The following is a 14,461-nucleotide window of genomic DNA, read 5'->3' as shown; positions in this document are numbered from 1 at the left end:
CCCAGGTCCACCGTCTGGACGGGGCTCAGCTATATTTTGCCTGACGCTCATTTGAGCCCCCAGCCTATAAATAGAGGCCCCTGAGCATTGAGAACTACAAGAATTCGGTATTGAATTCCACAACTGCTCAGAGACGTGATTTTTCCTCTGAAGTCTATCTTAGGGGTTGGCCCTAAGGTAAATGATTCAATTGAAGACCCCTTCAGGTAAGAAACCTGGTTGGAAAGCGTTCGTGTTGGGTTACACGTCAGAGAGCAAGGTACGACCACTGCATCGGGTATATGTGAGTGTTACTATCTTGTATCTAGCATTGTCTTCTGAATAGTGGAATTCCTGGGTTTGGCTGCCCCGGAGTAGTTTTTCTCTTGATTGAGTTTCCACTTCGTCAACAAAAATCTGTCATTTATTTTCTGCTGTACTTATTTTTGTTGACACTTTGTGCACACACTTGTCTTTTATTTAGAAGTCAATTTCAATTTTCATAAAGTATGCAATCATTACATAAAGTGTTTTTGTGTTTATCCAGAATGTAGCCAATATAAAATACTAACAGTTTCATTTGCTAGAGTTGAAGGAAGAGATGGGTTGGATTGGGATGGTTTTGGATGGGGCTATTGTGGTTTTGGGGGTGGTTATTGGAGTCATTGGAACGAAATGCTCTGAAGCCATGGGTTGTCCACCTCTTCCTTCCATGAGACTCAGGAATTGATCTCTCCCTAGAGTTGTCTCCTTCGTTAGCTCTTTTTTCAAAAAAAAAAAAAAAAAAACGAAAATTTAACTGTTTTTTTAAAAAAAAAAAAAAACAATTTTTTTTTTTCATTTTTCTTTTAATGTTTAAATTTGGCCAACCTTGATTTTTATGTATTATTTTTTATTTTTATTTTTTTTTTAGTTCTAGTTTTTTTTTAAAAAAATTTTGAATTTTTTGAATTTTTAGTATTTTATTATTTTATTAAAAGTATTTTTATCATTGGAGGAAACATTGACAATTTTTAAAAGTTTGAGAGAATATTGTCCTTATTGGAAGTTTTGAGGGAGACTCTTAATTGGGTGGTAGTTTGAGGGGGTGTGAACTTTACCCAAAAAAAAATATTATTTTAAGGTGTGCGACAAAAATGCTGATGTGTCACTAACTGATGTCGAAAAAATGGACGAAAAACTCACAGAGACCCCTTTTAAATAGCGAAAAATTAAAACGAGCGTTGATTTTTAAAAAGTCAAGAAATGATTAAAATCGCGCATTCACTTAAAAATTTATCATACATTTACCAAAAAAAAAAAAATTTTGAATTCAACGTGGCACATAATTATTGGTATTTTTTTCTCCCTAAAAGGAAATGATTTATGCTTTACAATGGTGCAATTGCGAAGACGAGAAATTCTCTTGCGATTTGAGGTTTTTTTCCTCCATTTACAGTAATTTATATTTTTTACTTAATACCTAGAAATAAATAAATAAAAATTCTCGAATAATTTACTAAAATCTTTGTACCTTTTTTTCTGTGTATAAACTTTTTTTATCTATAGACACAATTCCTAAGAACCTCCCAATAATTTAAGAGATATATATATATATCTCCTTAAAAGAAGGTCCCAACAGGCGAACACCTCCCACAACGAGGGGATGGTTAGAACGACCACCTCCTCCCACAAAGGTATATCACGTTCAAAGCCTGCCTTCGCTACAAAACCGTAGGTCTTTTTCTTCTTCACAAAGCAATCCTTGGTGGTTAGAGCAGCCAGTAAAATGCATACGGTCTTAAAATGAGAAGATTTTGCAGGATGAAATCTCAGGCATTAACGAAGTTAGAACCAATGCAGAGGCATCTACCACAAATTGGTTCTAAAATCAATCACTGTTGAATACTGAAAATAAACACTCGTTAGCTGTATCATGAGTACAGATTTCCTCTTTTTTGGACAAGTTATAAGCTTTTTGCATCCTCTACTGGAAGAGCAAACTAACCATCAATCCACATTGAGACAAACTTCTAAACAAGAGCAAATACGACGCCCGTACATAATACAACCACCTCTCACATGCTTGTTATCATCCACTTAATATTACAGCTATCAACTAACACTACAGCTACCACTTACTAAAAGATACCACTGGAAATTCATCTCTAGCAATCCAAAGGGTGCCTGAAAACACCCGTCACTTACCTTGTCCATAGTCATCAAGAGTCTGTTTGCTGCTGTTGGGGCGGTTGCTGCTGTTGAGCCTGTGGCCACGGCATGAAAGCCATAGGCGGTCGAGGCTGTTGCGTAGCATACATCGCTCCTTGGTCAACTGGCTTTCCCATGATCATTCCTGTAGGTCCCATGGCATGCTGCGGTGGGACGTAATAATATGGAATATCAGCCGGGGAACCCACTACTGGAATAGTACCCTTGGTGACCCCAAGTCCCTCCTCTTTCAATTCATCTCTTGGAATAATATCAACCAAGAAATCAAAGACATCAGTCCTCGAAATGGCAGCTGCAATATCATTCTTTTGTAATGTCCTCCTTTTGTTCTCTTCTGTGTGGATCCAAGAGCGCAAAGTCAACTCCAATATGAACATTTCACATGCCTTTGCAAATATGACTGGAGCCTCTGCCGAGATCATTCGAACATCCTCATCAGCTTTCATTATTTTCTTAATCCGAGCAAGAGGTAGGCTGTGATTCTTGAAGTCTGTTGTTTGCTCAATTTCCTGCATTTGGTTGGCCCAGAACATCTGAAGCTGCTGTTGTTGTTGCTGCTGCTGTTGATGGTGGAAGTGCTGGGCTTGCTGGTAGGCAAGCTGGTGTGAGGAATTAGCAAAAGTTGTGGGGGGCTGGGTTGGAGATGGAACAGTTACAGCAGGAGTTCCAGATGCCACCATGGGAGCAGTTTGATAGGGAGGACCATAGGCCATTTGGCTGGCACCTGCTGCAACTCCCACCACAGGCTGCTGCTGTGGCTGATTTTGTGTCTGTTCTGATTGATCCATGGCCAATTACGGCAATATGCTTCAGTTCTTGTAATTATTCCCTTACCAGAATGCTGGAAACCAGACAAGGCAAACAGTTACGCTTTATCCAAAACTAATGAAACAAGGGATGTGTGAGACAAGAAAATATAACAGCATGGCCACAAATAGACATTGAAGACAAATCTTACTTCACTTTGCTTTAATGAGAAAAATTCAAAGAGGAGGGAGGGAGAGAGAGAGAGAGAGAGAGAGAGAGAGAGAGAGAGAGAGAGAGAAATTCCTAGATATTGATCATACAAATTCCTACTGCCTTCTTGCAGGAACTATGGTTATGAATATTATCAGATTATTCTACATTATAGCAAGGTTAAAACTTTCAACAGTCTGATGGACATCAGCATTTCTATAAATTAACCTCATCTGTAACCCCACTGAAACCTGACTATTATAACCTTGTTCGACACCAGTTTCCAAATCAACAATATAGCAAAGACAAATTTTAGGCAATCAACATAACTCTAGCAAATACTACATAGATTTCAGGAATCAAACTTCCATTTCATCAAATTGTTGGTTGTTCTTTTATATGGTGAAAAGTATCCTTAATGTTCATTTGTAAAGCCACTGACAAATTTACAAATCTAATTTTTCTACAAGGAACAAATATCAAGCAAAAGAGAGTTAATCCAGCATTAAAACAAATATTAAAGGCATGCAAATGTAACCTTTTAATGCAGTGAACACAGTAAGTGTAATTAAACAAGTTTCATATTCTCAACTACTGATATATGCATGAGATTACCACATTCGACATTTCCATAAACATCCAGGAATAAGAAACCAACACTTTTTCTCTCATTTCCCTGAACAAAACCAATAATCTAGGCATATCTTTGTGAAAAAAATTACAATCCCTTTAAGCTCAACTATAACAAAAGATAACCCATTCATTCAACATTCTAATAAGTCTCCGCCTACAAGACTGGCAGTAGTTTTAAAATACATGAAACCTCCACAAATCCATGTCCCCATTAAGAGTGCTTGATTATGTGCATTTTCACATGGAATTTCATGTCATGTACAGAGGAAAAGCAACCTTACAAGATGCGACTTTTCTGCAATTTTTGGAGAGAAATTGGACCAAAGCTGAGCCTTTAGCTTTAAGTATGTTCTACAAGTGGCACAAAATGTTACAACTTTGCCAGACTCTGCATCAAAAGCTAAGAATAAATTAATTTTCCTCATCTATTGTGACAGCAGTGAGAAAGATAGTTGACAAAGGCAAAAATAATTCACAGAAAAAGGAAAAAAGATCAAGTAGTCAAAAATCAACTTAAAATGCTTTACTTTCATGTTAAGCATAGCTTTTACCGACCAAAAAAATAACCTAGCTTTGAAATTATAAAAAAAATAAACAAAAAATTACTAACTTAGCTACAAAGCCTTCATGATGTATTGATCTTCTTATACAGAATAGGAGCATTAATTTCCATTGCAATTCTAATTCCACTATGAATTCTAGAATTCTTGAGAACATAAATCAAACAGTATTTCCGGTACCCTGGATATGATTGTAAAGGATTGCATACGTGTAATAAATCCTTTTTTTTTTTTTTTTGTGTACTAAATCCTAAGTTTGTATACAAAGCTGAAATAGGTGATCTATGATTGCAATAAGCCCTAATTGCAACTAATCCTTTCGGAGCATTGTGCACATGTCTAACACATCCTTGGATCATGACAAATGGTATCAAAACCAACCCGATAACCATATATTGTTGAGGAGTATTACAACACAATGCAAACTGTAATGAGGACATCAAGGATTTGAGCAGGGGGAGACTACAGTACCTCAGATTAGATTGTTGTAAAGGCATTGTTTGAGCTTGGATGAGTCATACATAGGATTATACTAGTCAGACTAAGCTATATAAACGATTATGGGAACCCTAACTACAACTAGTCCTTTTTCAAGAACCATATAGATGTAACTAGCACGTCCTTAAGTAGGGACACTATTCACCATAGAGAGGCAATTCTTTTGGAACAAAAAGAGTTGTTTCCAAAAAAATTTAGCGTTGAGTGGTGGTGGGCAACAATATATTGGAAACCAAATCTTTCCAATTAGAATATCAAATTACATACTTCATACATAAACAAGTTTGGTTCTCGGTATATTCTCATAATAAGGGAAGAACACTAGGACAATAAGGATAAACCCCACTTTGTATTTTCTTTCCTACTATATATTACCTCCTACATGATTCAAGGTGACAGTCAAATGATTATGCATGAACTAATCACCAGATCCTGTCAAGATGCTAAGCAGATAAATACCAGGAAATCAACTATGATAAGCTTCATATATGTGAGATGGGGGCGGTCTGTCAGGTGAATGATTGCTCCGTTCTGGAGGAGCAACCGGTCGGCGTTTCGAGATTGAACCTTCGTGCAGAAGACCAGTCCAGGTATCGAGGTTGTGTCTGTAGGCAGGCTGGCGTGTCCAGGAATTCAGCCGCTGAGGGTGACGTTTCTCTGCAAGGGGAGGGACTGGTTGGAGTGTTCGAGAAGGTGTTTGAAATCCTGGGCCAGTTCTCCAAGGCGCTGGTTTGGGCCTGTGGCTTGCCGAAAAAGCTGGGCTATAAGTCTTCTCTTGGGCTTAAACGTAGGGTGGGTTTTGTGACGGGTTGGGTGCTTAAGAGGGTAAAGTCTGTTGTTAAAGGGTTTCGGGCTGGGGCAAAGTTTAAGCCCTATGCTAATTCGGACGATGTTTCGGGCCGTAAGCTGTCTTCGGCTGATGGTGCAATATCGGGGCGGGGATCGGGTCAGGGGTGTCTTCAGCGTCCGATGGAGATCCATGGGAGCGCCCTTCGGCCGGACTTGACGTCGGCGGCAGATCCTGGGGTGGATCTGGTTCTGTCTCTTTCCGGGGCTAGATCCAGTGATCGGGTGCTCGTTCCTGTGGTTGAGTCCGTCAATGAGGTTGCCGTCCCTTCCTCTCTTCCGGCGCTGGTGTTGCGTCCGCCGGTGTTTCTGAGTGTTCTTCCTTCTGGGGTGCGGCCTTCTTTAGTTTCAAGTTCTTCCGTATCAGGGCTCATCCTTCGGCAGGCAGGGGTTCTTCCGTCAGCTAGGGTGAGGTCAGGCGTTGAGGTCTTTCAGTTTGGGGAGTTTGGGTACTCGTCTGTCGGTGCTGGGCGTGACCACGTCGACGTTGCTCTTAGTGCGTCTTCTGGTAATTCTTTGTACCGATCATCGTCTCTCAGTCAGCAGGAAGGGATGCTTGCGGATGTCCCTGCCTTGGGAAGGAGTTTTGGTGGGGTTAATCTTTTGGGTCTTCCTGGGGTTTCGGTTTCCTTTCCCTGTGGTCAGTGGGTTTTGTTTCCTCATTGGCCAAGGCCGGTCCCTTTGTGTTTGGGCACCCCCAGTTAACTGGTTTGTCGTCTAGGGTCATTGAGATGGGGGAATCTTCAAAGGGGGTTGATCCAAAAGGAAGTGTTGCTGGGTGCCCCCTGGTTCCTGGTTTGCCGTCTGGGATCGTTGAGGTGGGGGATTCTTCTAAAGGGGTTGTTTCAAAGGATAGTGTTGTTGTTTACCCCAGGGTTGTGGAAGATAGCAAGTCGTGTTTTCGCACGTTCGGGGTTTCGTTCGTGGGATCTGATCAGAAGGGATTTTTAGATTTTTTGGCTTTAATCGAGGATGAGCGCTTTGACTTTAAATCCCCTCCTAAGAAGGATAAGGAGATAAAAAGGAAAAAGGGGAAAAGAGAGGTCAAGAATCTAGAATGTTCTATCAATTTCGATGCTAGGGGAATGGGTTCTAGTCGGGACAGGGGCAAGAAGATGGGGGTTTGATGTAATTTTCTTTTTCTTTTTCTTTTTTTCTTTTTTTTTTTTTTTTTTTTTTGTGTGTCCTTTTTGTATACTTCCTGTATGCTTGGGGCGCCTTTTACGCTTTTTAATGTTATTCTGTTTATTACCTATCAAAAAAAAATGTGAGTAATGTAGCTTACAGTACATAAAACAGGATGGGAAACACATATATGAACTCTCACTACCACTGTGATAACACCTAGAAGATTATAATTGAATAATAGCTCAATTATATTCATATCCAAAAGAAAACTTACCACACACTAACATAAAATTTAAGAAGGGGAAAAAACAGTCACCGAAGCCACCAACCTATCCCAATTGTACTAATTTCACTTTATAGCTCTTTTGACTCGGTGTTCATGAAAGTGCTGCAAGTTCAAGGAATGGCAAAACCATACCTACCTTCAGTTGCAACAAAATTCGGGAAAGAAAAGTAGATTAAAAATCAAATGTTCATATGGTTGCCTAAATTATCAAATCTGAACTCAACAACTAAGTAGTTAGGCCAGACTCACTTTGTAGCGGGTTTAATTTTCCTAGGTCCCAAATATGAAATATTCAAAAGTATTTCCTCTAGTACTCATTCACGGAAACAAATAAAAACATTAGACAATTGTGACCTCACAAGCCTAAACATTCAGACATCATCCAGATGCCCTTTCTCTAAAATTTAAACTATATCCATGTCGACCAACAATCCAGGTATATCTATTTGTATCGAATTACTAAATCATATTTAAAAAATTTACAACATGGGGCCAACACAAATCAAAGGCAGTGCACCTTTGAAGATCTTTGAAGATTCATTCTATATGTGCCCATGGGTGAAAATGCAAGCACTTAAAAATTGTCTTGGTTTCACTTGTCAAAAAATAAATAAAAAATTTGTCATGGCTTCATTTCTTGTGAGGAAAGGTGGAATAGAATACCGCAATCTACATCCACCAGCAGGAAAGAAGCTGATGAAATTAAAACAAAAGGCAATCTGAGAAAACATTTCTCATTGTGGTGGTTTCTACAAAAGGGAGGTTTGTCATGGCCTTGGCAATGGCCCATTGCATGGAACACGACCAATCCACTGAGGAGACTACAAGAAATTAACAAGCACATGGCAACGGGCTTCACCAATATGCTGGTTGAAGCAAAACGAAGACCTAGCTGCATAAGGAAGGGATGGAACAGGCTGCAGGATGCAGGCTGTTCTGAGGAATGTTCGGGACAAGGCAGCAAGGACTGCCATGTGTATGCAGAGCCAAGTGATTGCTAAAGTGCAAGGGCTCAACATCAACGGGCTGCAGGATGCACTAGCTGAATGCAATCTAAGTATGGTTCTGGACAGCAGGCATGCAGTGAACCTTGCTACGGCAAGGGAAGGTCAATCTAAGGCACGACAGGTGACAAGGGCATGCTCATGGGCGCTGGCCAACAGTTGAGTGTAACTTGGCTTGGTTGTTTTTCATTTTTCCCCATTTCATACAATATTTAGCTTCACTGATTAGCAGTAAAAACCCCTAGAAAAATGCTCCCAGAACATCAAAACAATTATGGGGAAAAGACAGTTTCTCTTTCAAACAGTAGAAAGTAATAAAACAAAAACATTTCCTCTATTTTCTGCAATATAAGCTACTACAAAAAGAGTTTTAGAGAAAAAACCCAGCTACACAATTGCAGACAAGTTTTTCCAGCCCCTTTCCGTTCTCTAGGACAACAGAAATGGAGAACTTCTCCGAAGAACGAAAAAAAAATCATGTCCCAAGGACATTTTTGGTTACATAAACAACTTTCAAGTTTCATTTCCTTGAAAAAAGAGGAAAAAAAAAAAGTAAGTAGTCTTCTTTTTTAACTTTTTTTTTTTTTTTTTCTGGCCATTTTTCTTTTTTATTTCACTGAATTAACTTCCATTTCCAACAAAATGAACAGTTCTCCACAAGGATTTTCCTATCCTTTCCTTTCTGTAGTCTAGTAATGCTTACCTTAAGCCTCAAGCTTAGCTAATTTTTCAGGCTTGCTTTCTCTCATCCATCAATGGAGACCTGATCAAATACCTACACTACAATAAACAATGTGCCCACTGGTCCAGGCAAGGATAGGACACTCAAGAATAAGAAAATCAAGGCTAATTTAAACATGCATAAGCCTAATCATAAAATTATAATCGTTAGAAAAACAATTCAGAGTTTGTTGAAAAAAAAAAAAAACTGCTACTTTATCTAATCAAAACCCAAATCCTGCCAAAGCAACCTCAACAAGAGTCTTCTAGGGAAAGACAAAAAAATAAAAGTAGAAACACAGTATGCAAAACCCTCTCTTTTTCCTTGAACATGCTTTGATGGTTCTAACAACCAAAGCTAAAATAGAAGTAACACTAAATAGCAAAAAGATGCAAAGAATTAATAGAACATAATACAAAAATAGGCAAAAGAATCATTTTATCTTACCAATTCACAAATTCAAATGCTCTGTTGGTTGCAAAGAAATCACAGGAAAAGAAAAGAAAACAGAAACTATTAAATCTAAATAAATTTCACAATTTCTCTTCGGATAAAAAGAGCCCATCACTTTAAACTGAAAAATACAACATAAAAACATGAATATCAAAAAATTTCTTTTTTCTTTCGCTTATTTCCCTTAACTTTTCCGGCAACGAAACGAGGCTAGAACCCAACAACCAAACAAAAAAAGAAAAAAGAAAAGTCACCCACCAAATTACAGCTGAATCTTCAGCAGAGATCATCCATATCAGAAACCCTAAGAGAGAGAGAAAATTGAAGACAGGGAGAAAGTGAGAGCTTTAAAAGGGAGGGACAGAGAGAGTTTGAAAATGGTGCTTCGGAGAGAGAGAGAGTTCTGGGGTCGTCGGTACCTCGACACGTGTCGAGCATTGCGAGTTCCGACCATTGGAAGGTTATGTTCGTCACCTCCACGTGGCGGAATTCAGGTGGACGGTTCAGAAGAAGAACACGCCCACCGTAAACTACTGTGACGTATGAGGAAAAAGACAGCGGGTGTGGGTAGGGGTAGTTTCGGGATATGGGGAAAGACACTGGGGTGTTTTGGGAATATAAATGAGGTTGCTTGTCCGGGGTAGTGGGACACGTGGGGAGCGCGTGGGAGGGGAAGGACTCGTGGACCAGAACTGAAGAGAAGTAAGACGAAGGTGGTGAGGGGATCACGTGACAGAGGGTACATTCCCTTGTGAGTTGTGAGTTGTAGGTGGGTCCCATGAAACAACTTGAGACCAACCTGCGTAATTATGAAGACAGGTGTCGGATCAGTTGGATACCTGCTTTAAAGCCTTATTACATTTGCAGTAAAAAATACAATTTAGCTCCTCAAATTACGATTATTTTTTAGATGGCTCTCGAAACTACCAAAGTTCGGACTTTGACCCGCCAAACTATCAAAACCTTTGAAAAATGCTCATTCGACGAAATATCTTCATAATAACTCTGTCACGTGTCATTTTTCAATTAAAAAATTTAAAAAATTTAAAAAAAATTAGAAAATAAATAAACTAAAATTTTATTTCTTATTTCTTTTTTTTTATTATTATTTTTTTTTAAAACCCGATCTTCCCAACACCCTTCAGGTCACCGTCCGTTTGCAACGCCGTAATGACCGATTTTATAGCTCGGTTCAACAAGTTCAAATTCGCAATCATCAGCTTGTTGATCTCAGCCGAGCTTAAGCTCGCCCCGCTCTAGAAAATATCCTCTACCTGAGAGAAAAACTTGTGATCCTTAAGCCCTAAATAACTATTGGCTAACGTTTTGAATGCTGAAAAATCACAGAGAAGAAAATGAATATGAACATCAACGAACAAGCTCACAACCATTGATTTCATTGTCAAAAAACCGATCGAGGTCTTCCACAATAATGATAGACTTGCTCGTCGTTTGTAACAAAACAAAATTCAGATTGAAATCATTCATAATCTTTGAAATATCAATATCATAGACATCGAATAATAAAAAATTAGCCATGTCTGCGTTCGGAGAGGCGGGGACGAGTTTGCTGAATTGCAGGCATGCATCGTGCCCAACGACGATGCTTGAAAGAAACAGTACGTCCTCTGGTCGATCTCAATTTATAAAAAATAATAATAATAATAATAATAAAAAATAAATAAAGAAATAGTTTTTAAATTTTTTTCTTAATTTTTTTAATTTTTTTTGGAATTTTTTTGAATTTGTTTTTATTTTTTTGAATTTTGTTGATTTTTTTTAATTGAAAAATGACACGTGACAGGGGTATTATAGGATATTTCGCCAAAATTGGTCATTTTCAAGGGTTTTGGTAGTTTGGGAGACCAGAGTGTAAGCCTTTGCGATTTGAGAGGCCATCCGAAGAAATGGTTGTAGTTTGGGGGCCTAAATTGTTTTTTCCCTACATTTTATTATTATAGTTAGAAATTCTATTTTTATCTCGCAATTATTTTATAATGCCACAATTCCAATTTCAACCAATTCTTAAATCAATATTCTAGTAAAAAAAATATAAAATTTAATTGAAACTATCATGTAAACATTGTGCAATAGTAATAAAATAAAAATATGATATATAACATTACTTTTATTTTTAGATACGGATAAAAATTATGTACACATAGTCAACTAATTCAATGCCTTACTGCAAATTAAATGTCTAGCGAACATATAAATTTTGGATTTTTGAACTATCTTTTATGTAAATATTGAGAAATTTGGAGATTTAAATCTTGATCTACAATAAATACAGAAAACATATAGGAAAAGTATACATATCTCCTTAAACTACCATTCAACTATCAAAGTACCATCCAAACAACTAATTGTGTCAATGTCCCTCTTCAAATTACCAAAAAATGGAAATGTCCCCCATAAGACCAACAAAAAAACAAAAATGACCCTAATTTTTTTTTTTTTTGAAAAAGACAAAAACGTGGTTATAAATTCGAAAAAAAATAAATAAAACTAAAAAATAAAAATAAAGATCACTTTTCAAAAAACAAATTAAAAAATTAAAAAAAAAAAAGAAAAAGAAAAAGAAACCAGTTTTTTACTAAATAAAAAAATTAAAAAAAAAAAACCAAACAAAAAACGAAAAAGAAAAAAGAAGAACCAGTTTTTATTAAATTAAAAAAAAAAATAGAAAAAGAGTAATTTTTTTTAAAAAAAAAAAAAAAAAGAAACGAACAAATAATTAAAAATTATAAAAACAATTTTTTTAGAAAAAAAAATTATTTTTTTGTATACATTTTTGTTATTTTATATTTTTTTAATAATTGTTTTCGTTTTTATTTTATTTTAATAATTTTATGAAGGGTACTTTTGTTATTAGGGGGACATTGACATTTTTTGGTTGTTTAAGAAAGAATATGGACACAATTGGTAGTTTAAGGGAGGACATTGACAATGAGGTAATAGTTTGAGAAGGTTATGTATACTTTTTCTAAAACATATCTATATCTACTAATCAATCAAGACAGTCTCATACAAAGAAAACTGGATTTGTTTGTTAATGTCTTCTTGGGGTGTTTTTTGTTTGAAATTTTGAATTTTTTTTTTTTTTTTGTTTTGTGTGTTATATCATTTTTCTTAGTCTTATCACAACCCAACTTAGGAGCATAGACCTTGTTAGTTGTCACCTTTTCACAAAAGGCAAAAAGCAAAATAGAAATGATATAAATACATATCTTACACATCTTATTATCAAATCTACAATTAGATTTATGGGTCCCATAAATTCAATGGTAGATTTAAAACTTAGTTGTATATTGTTTTAGTTGTATGTTGTTGTATAGGAGATATATAAAAAGGAATGTATATCATCTCTCAAAATAAAAATACTCGAAGACATGGTCAACAAGCTAGAAAACATAGGGGCACAACCCCACCATAGCCCTAATGACCTAGTTCATAAAAAGCAAAAAGCAAAAATACCCGAGACGTGATTAACAATCTAGAAAACGTAGGGGCACCTATAACCTGAATGTAGAAAAGCAACTGAGGGAATAGGCTTGTGGTAGGAAAAAGCAAAAGCTGGAGTGCTTTTTTTTAAAAATAAAAAATAAAAATGCCCCAAAAAGGGGTTTACAAACTGACCCATTAATGTTACTCTTATAAGTATTTTATTCACATAAATCTTTTTAAATTTGTATTAAAGCACATTCTTATCACTTCAATGTAATTGTATATTTTTTTTTTTGAATTTGATAATATAGTTGCTCGCATGACAAAGATTTAGTGGATGCATGCGAAACAAATAAAATGAGAGGTAAGTAGGGAGGCTTGTCGGGTGTATCAGCGGGGGGACACCTCCAATGCTTAAGTCAACAGAGGGAATTTAGAGGAAAAATGAAAAAGAGGAGCAATGAATGAATGAATGGGATCATCCCTAAAGCACTTGCTCCATTTTCTATTTATAAGTAGTAAATGGGGCCTTTCCTAGTAGGACATGAGCTTTTGGGGAGTACTAGAATCAGTCTCCCACTCTTTTGTGGTTGCAAGGATTGCTCAACATCCGCGAAGAATATAGGGGAGGTTATTTGATGTGGAATAGTGGTAATCTCCTACATTGTCTCCTACAATAATTTTCAAGTATTGCATAGGCTAAGGCACAGCTGTAACGTCCCAATGAAATTAATTAACTGGTAGTTAACTTCATGGTTCGTCTCCCAATCTTATTTTGAGAAGAATAAGACCATAGAGATATCATCATCTTCAAAGAGACTCTACAGATGAAGACTTTCAGTTAAAAGATAAAGATAATATTATAAAATCCACAATCGCAACAAGAATAGCTAGAATAAACTAAAACATCATAACAAATAGCTGAAAATCTCAAAGTACGGTCAAAATATCAATCATTAAAAGTAAGTATGTATCCAAAGTTAAAAGATCTAAGAGTCATCAACATCAAGAGTCAAATCCTACACTTAAAGCATAAAAATGATATCTATCATATCCCGATGAGATTCACTATGAAAAATAAAAGACTCCTAATTTATCGTATGTGTGTAATCAATTTGTAATAAAATATCTAAATGCGGAATTTGAAGAAGATAGATATTTTGTTAATGAAGTGAAAACTCAATTAAGAGAAAAACCACTCCGGGGCAGCCAAACCCAAGATATTTACTATTCAGAAAACGAAGCTAGTAACAAAGCAGTAACACTCACATACCCTGATGCAGCAATCGTACCTTGCACTCTAACACGTACCTATACATGAACACTTTCCAACCAAGTCTCCTACCTGAAGGGGTCTTCAATGGAATCCTTTAGGTTAGGGCTCCTCCCTAAGCTAGGCTTTAAAACTGATCAAATTACACAATGGCCCTTAGAGAGCTAGCTAATCTCACAATATCTGCCTAAATACCCTCTCTAAGTACAAAGGAATTAAATATCGAATTCTGTAAATAATACATGCCTAGAGACCTCTATTTATAGGCTTTAGAAAACCTATTTCAACATTGATTTGAAGTTCTCCGGGCGTAGGCATTGAGCGTCCCAACAGCAAGCAGCAACCGACTTCTATAACGCACTTCACTAGTAAAGTTCAGTCTTAGTGTCTGGATGGAGTTGCCCTATCGTCCGGACGGTTGCAAGCTGTCTTCACCAAGCATGTGCTGAGTTGTTCAGAATCTTC

General features: G+C 36.8%; 1 protein-coding gene across 7 annotated transcripts; it reads right to left on the bottom strand.

The window, feature by feature from the left end:
* Nucleotides 1-1,773: 1,773 nt before the first annotated feature.
* Nucleotides 1,774-9,708, bottom strand: LOC133875128 (nuclear transcription factor Y subunit C-2). 7 transcript variants are annotated; one of them, XM_062313136.1, is made up of 3 exons: nt 9,535-9,708; nt 4,057-4,180; nt 1,774-3,031 (listed from the first exon to the last, which is right to left on the bottom strand). In XM_062313136.1, exon 3 carries the CDS (start codon nt 2,976-2,978, stop codon nt 2,181-2,183), a length of 798 nt encoding a protein of 265 aa, XP_062169120.1. In that variant the 5' UTR covers nt 2,979-3,031; nt 4,057-4,180; nt 9,535-9,708; the 3' UTR covers nt 1,774-2,180. The 7 variants fall into 7 exon arrangements, with proteins under 7 accessions (XP_062169120.1, XP_062169122.1, XP_062169118.1 ...); XM_062313138.1 differs by having other exon boundaries at nt 4,062-4,180; XM_062313134.1 differs by having other exon boundaries at nt 4,057-4,168.
* Nucleotides 9,709-14,461: the final 4,753 nt, after the last annotated feature.

This window comes from Alnus glutinosa, chromosome 8, assembly GCF_958979055.1.
Source record: "Alnus glutinosa chromosome 8, dhAlnGlut1.1, whole genome shotgun sequence".
NCBI lineage: Eukaryota > Viridiplantae > Streptophyta > Magnoliopsida > Fagales > Betulaceae > Alnus > Alnus glutinosa.
Note: the sequence above shows the minus strand (reverse complement) of the source record. Positions and strands in the feature narration are given on the sequence as shown.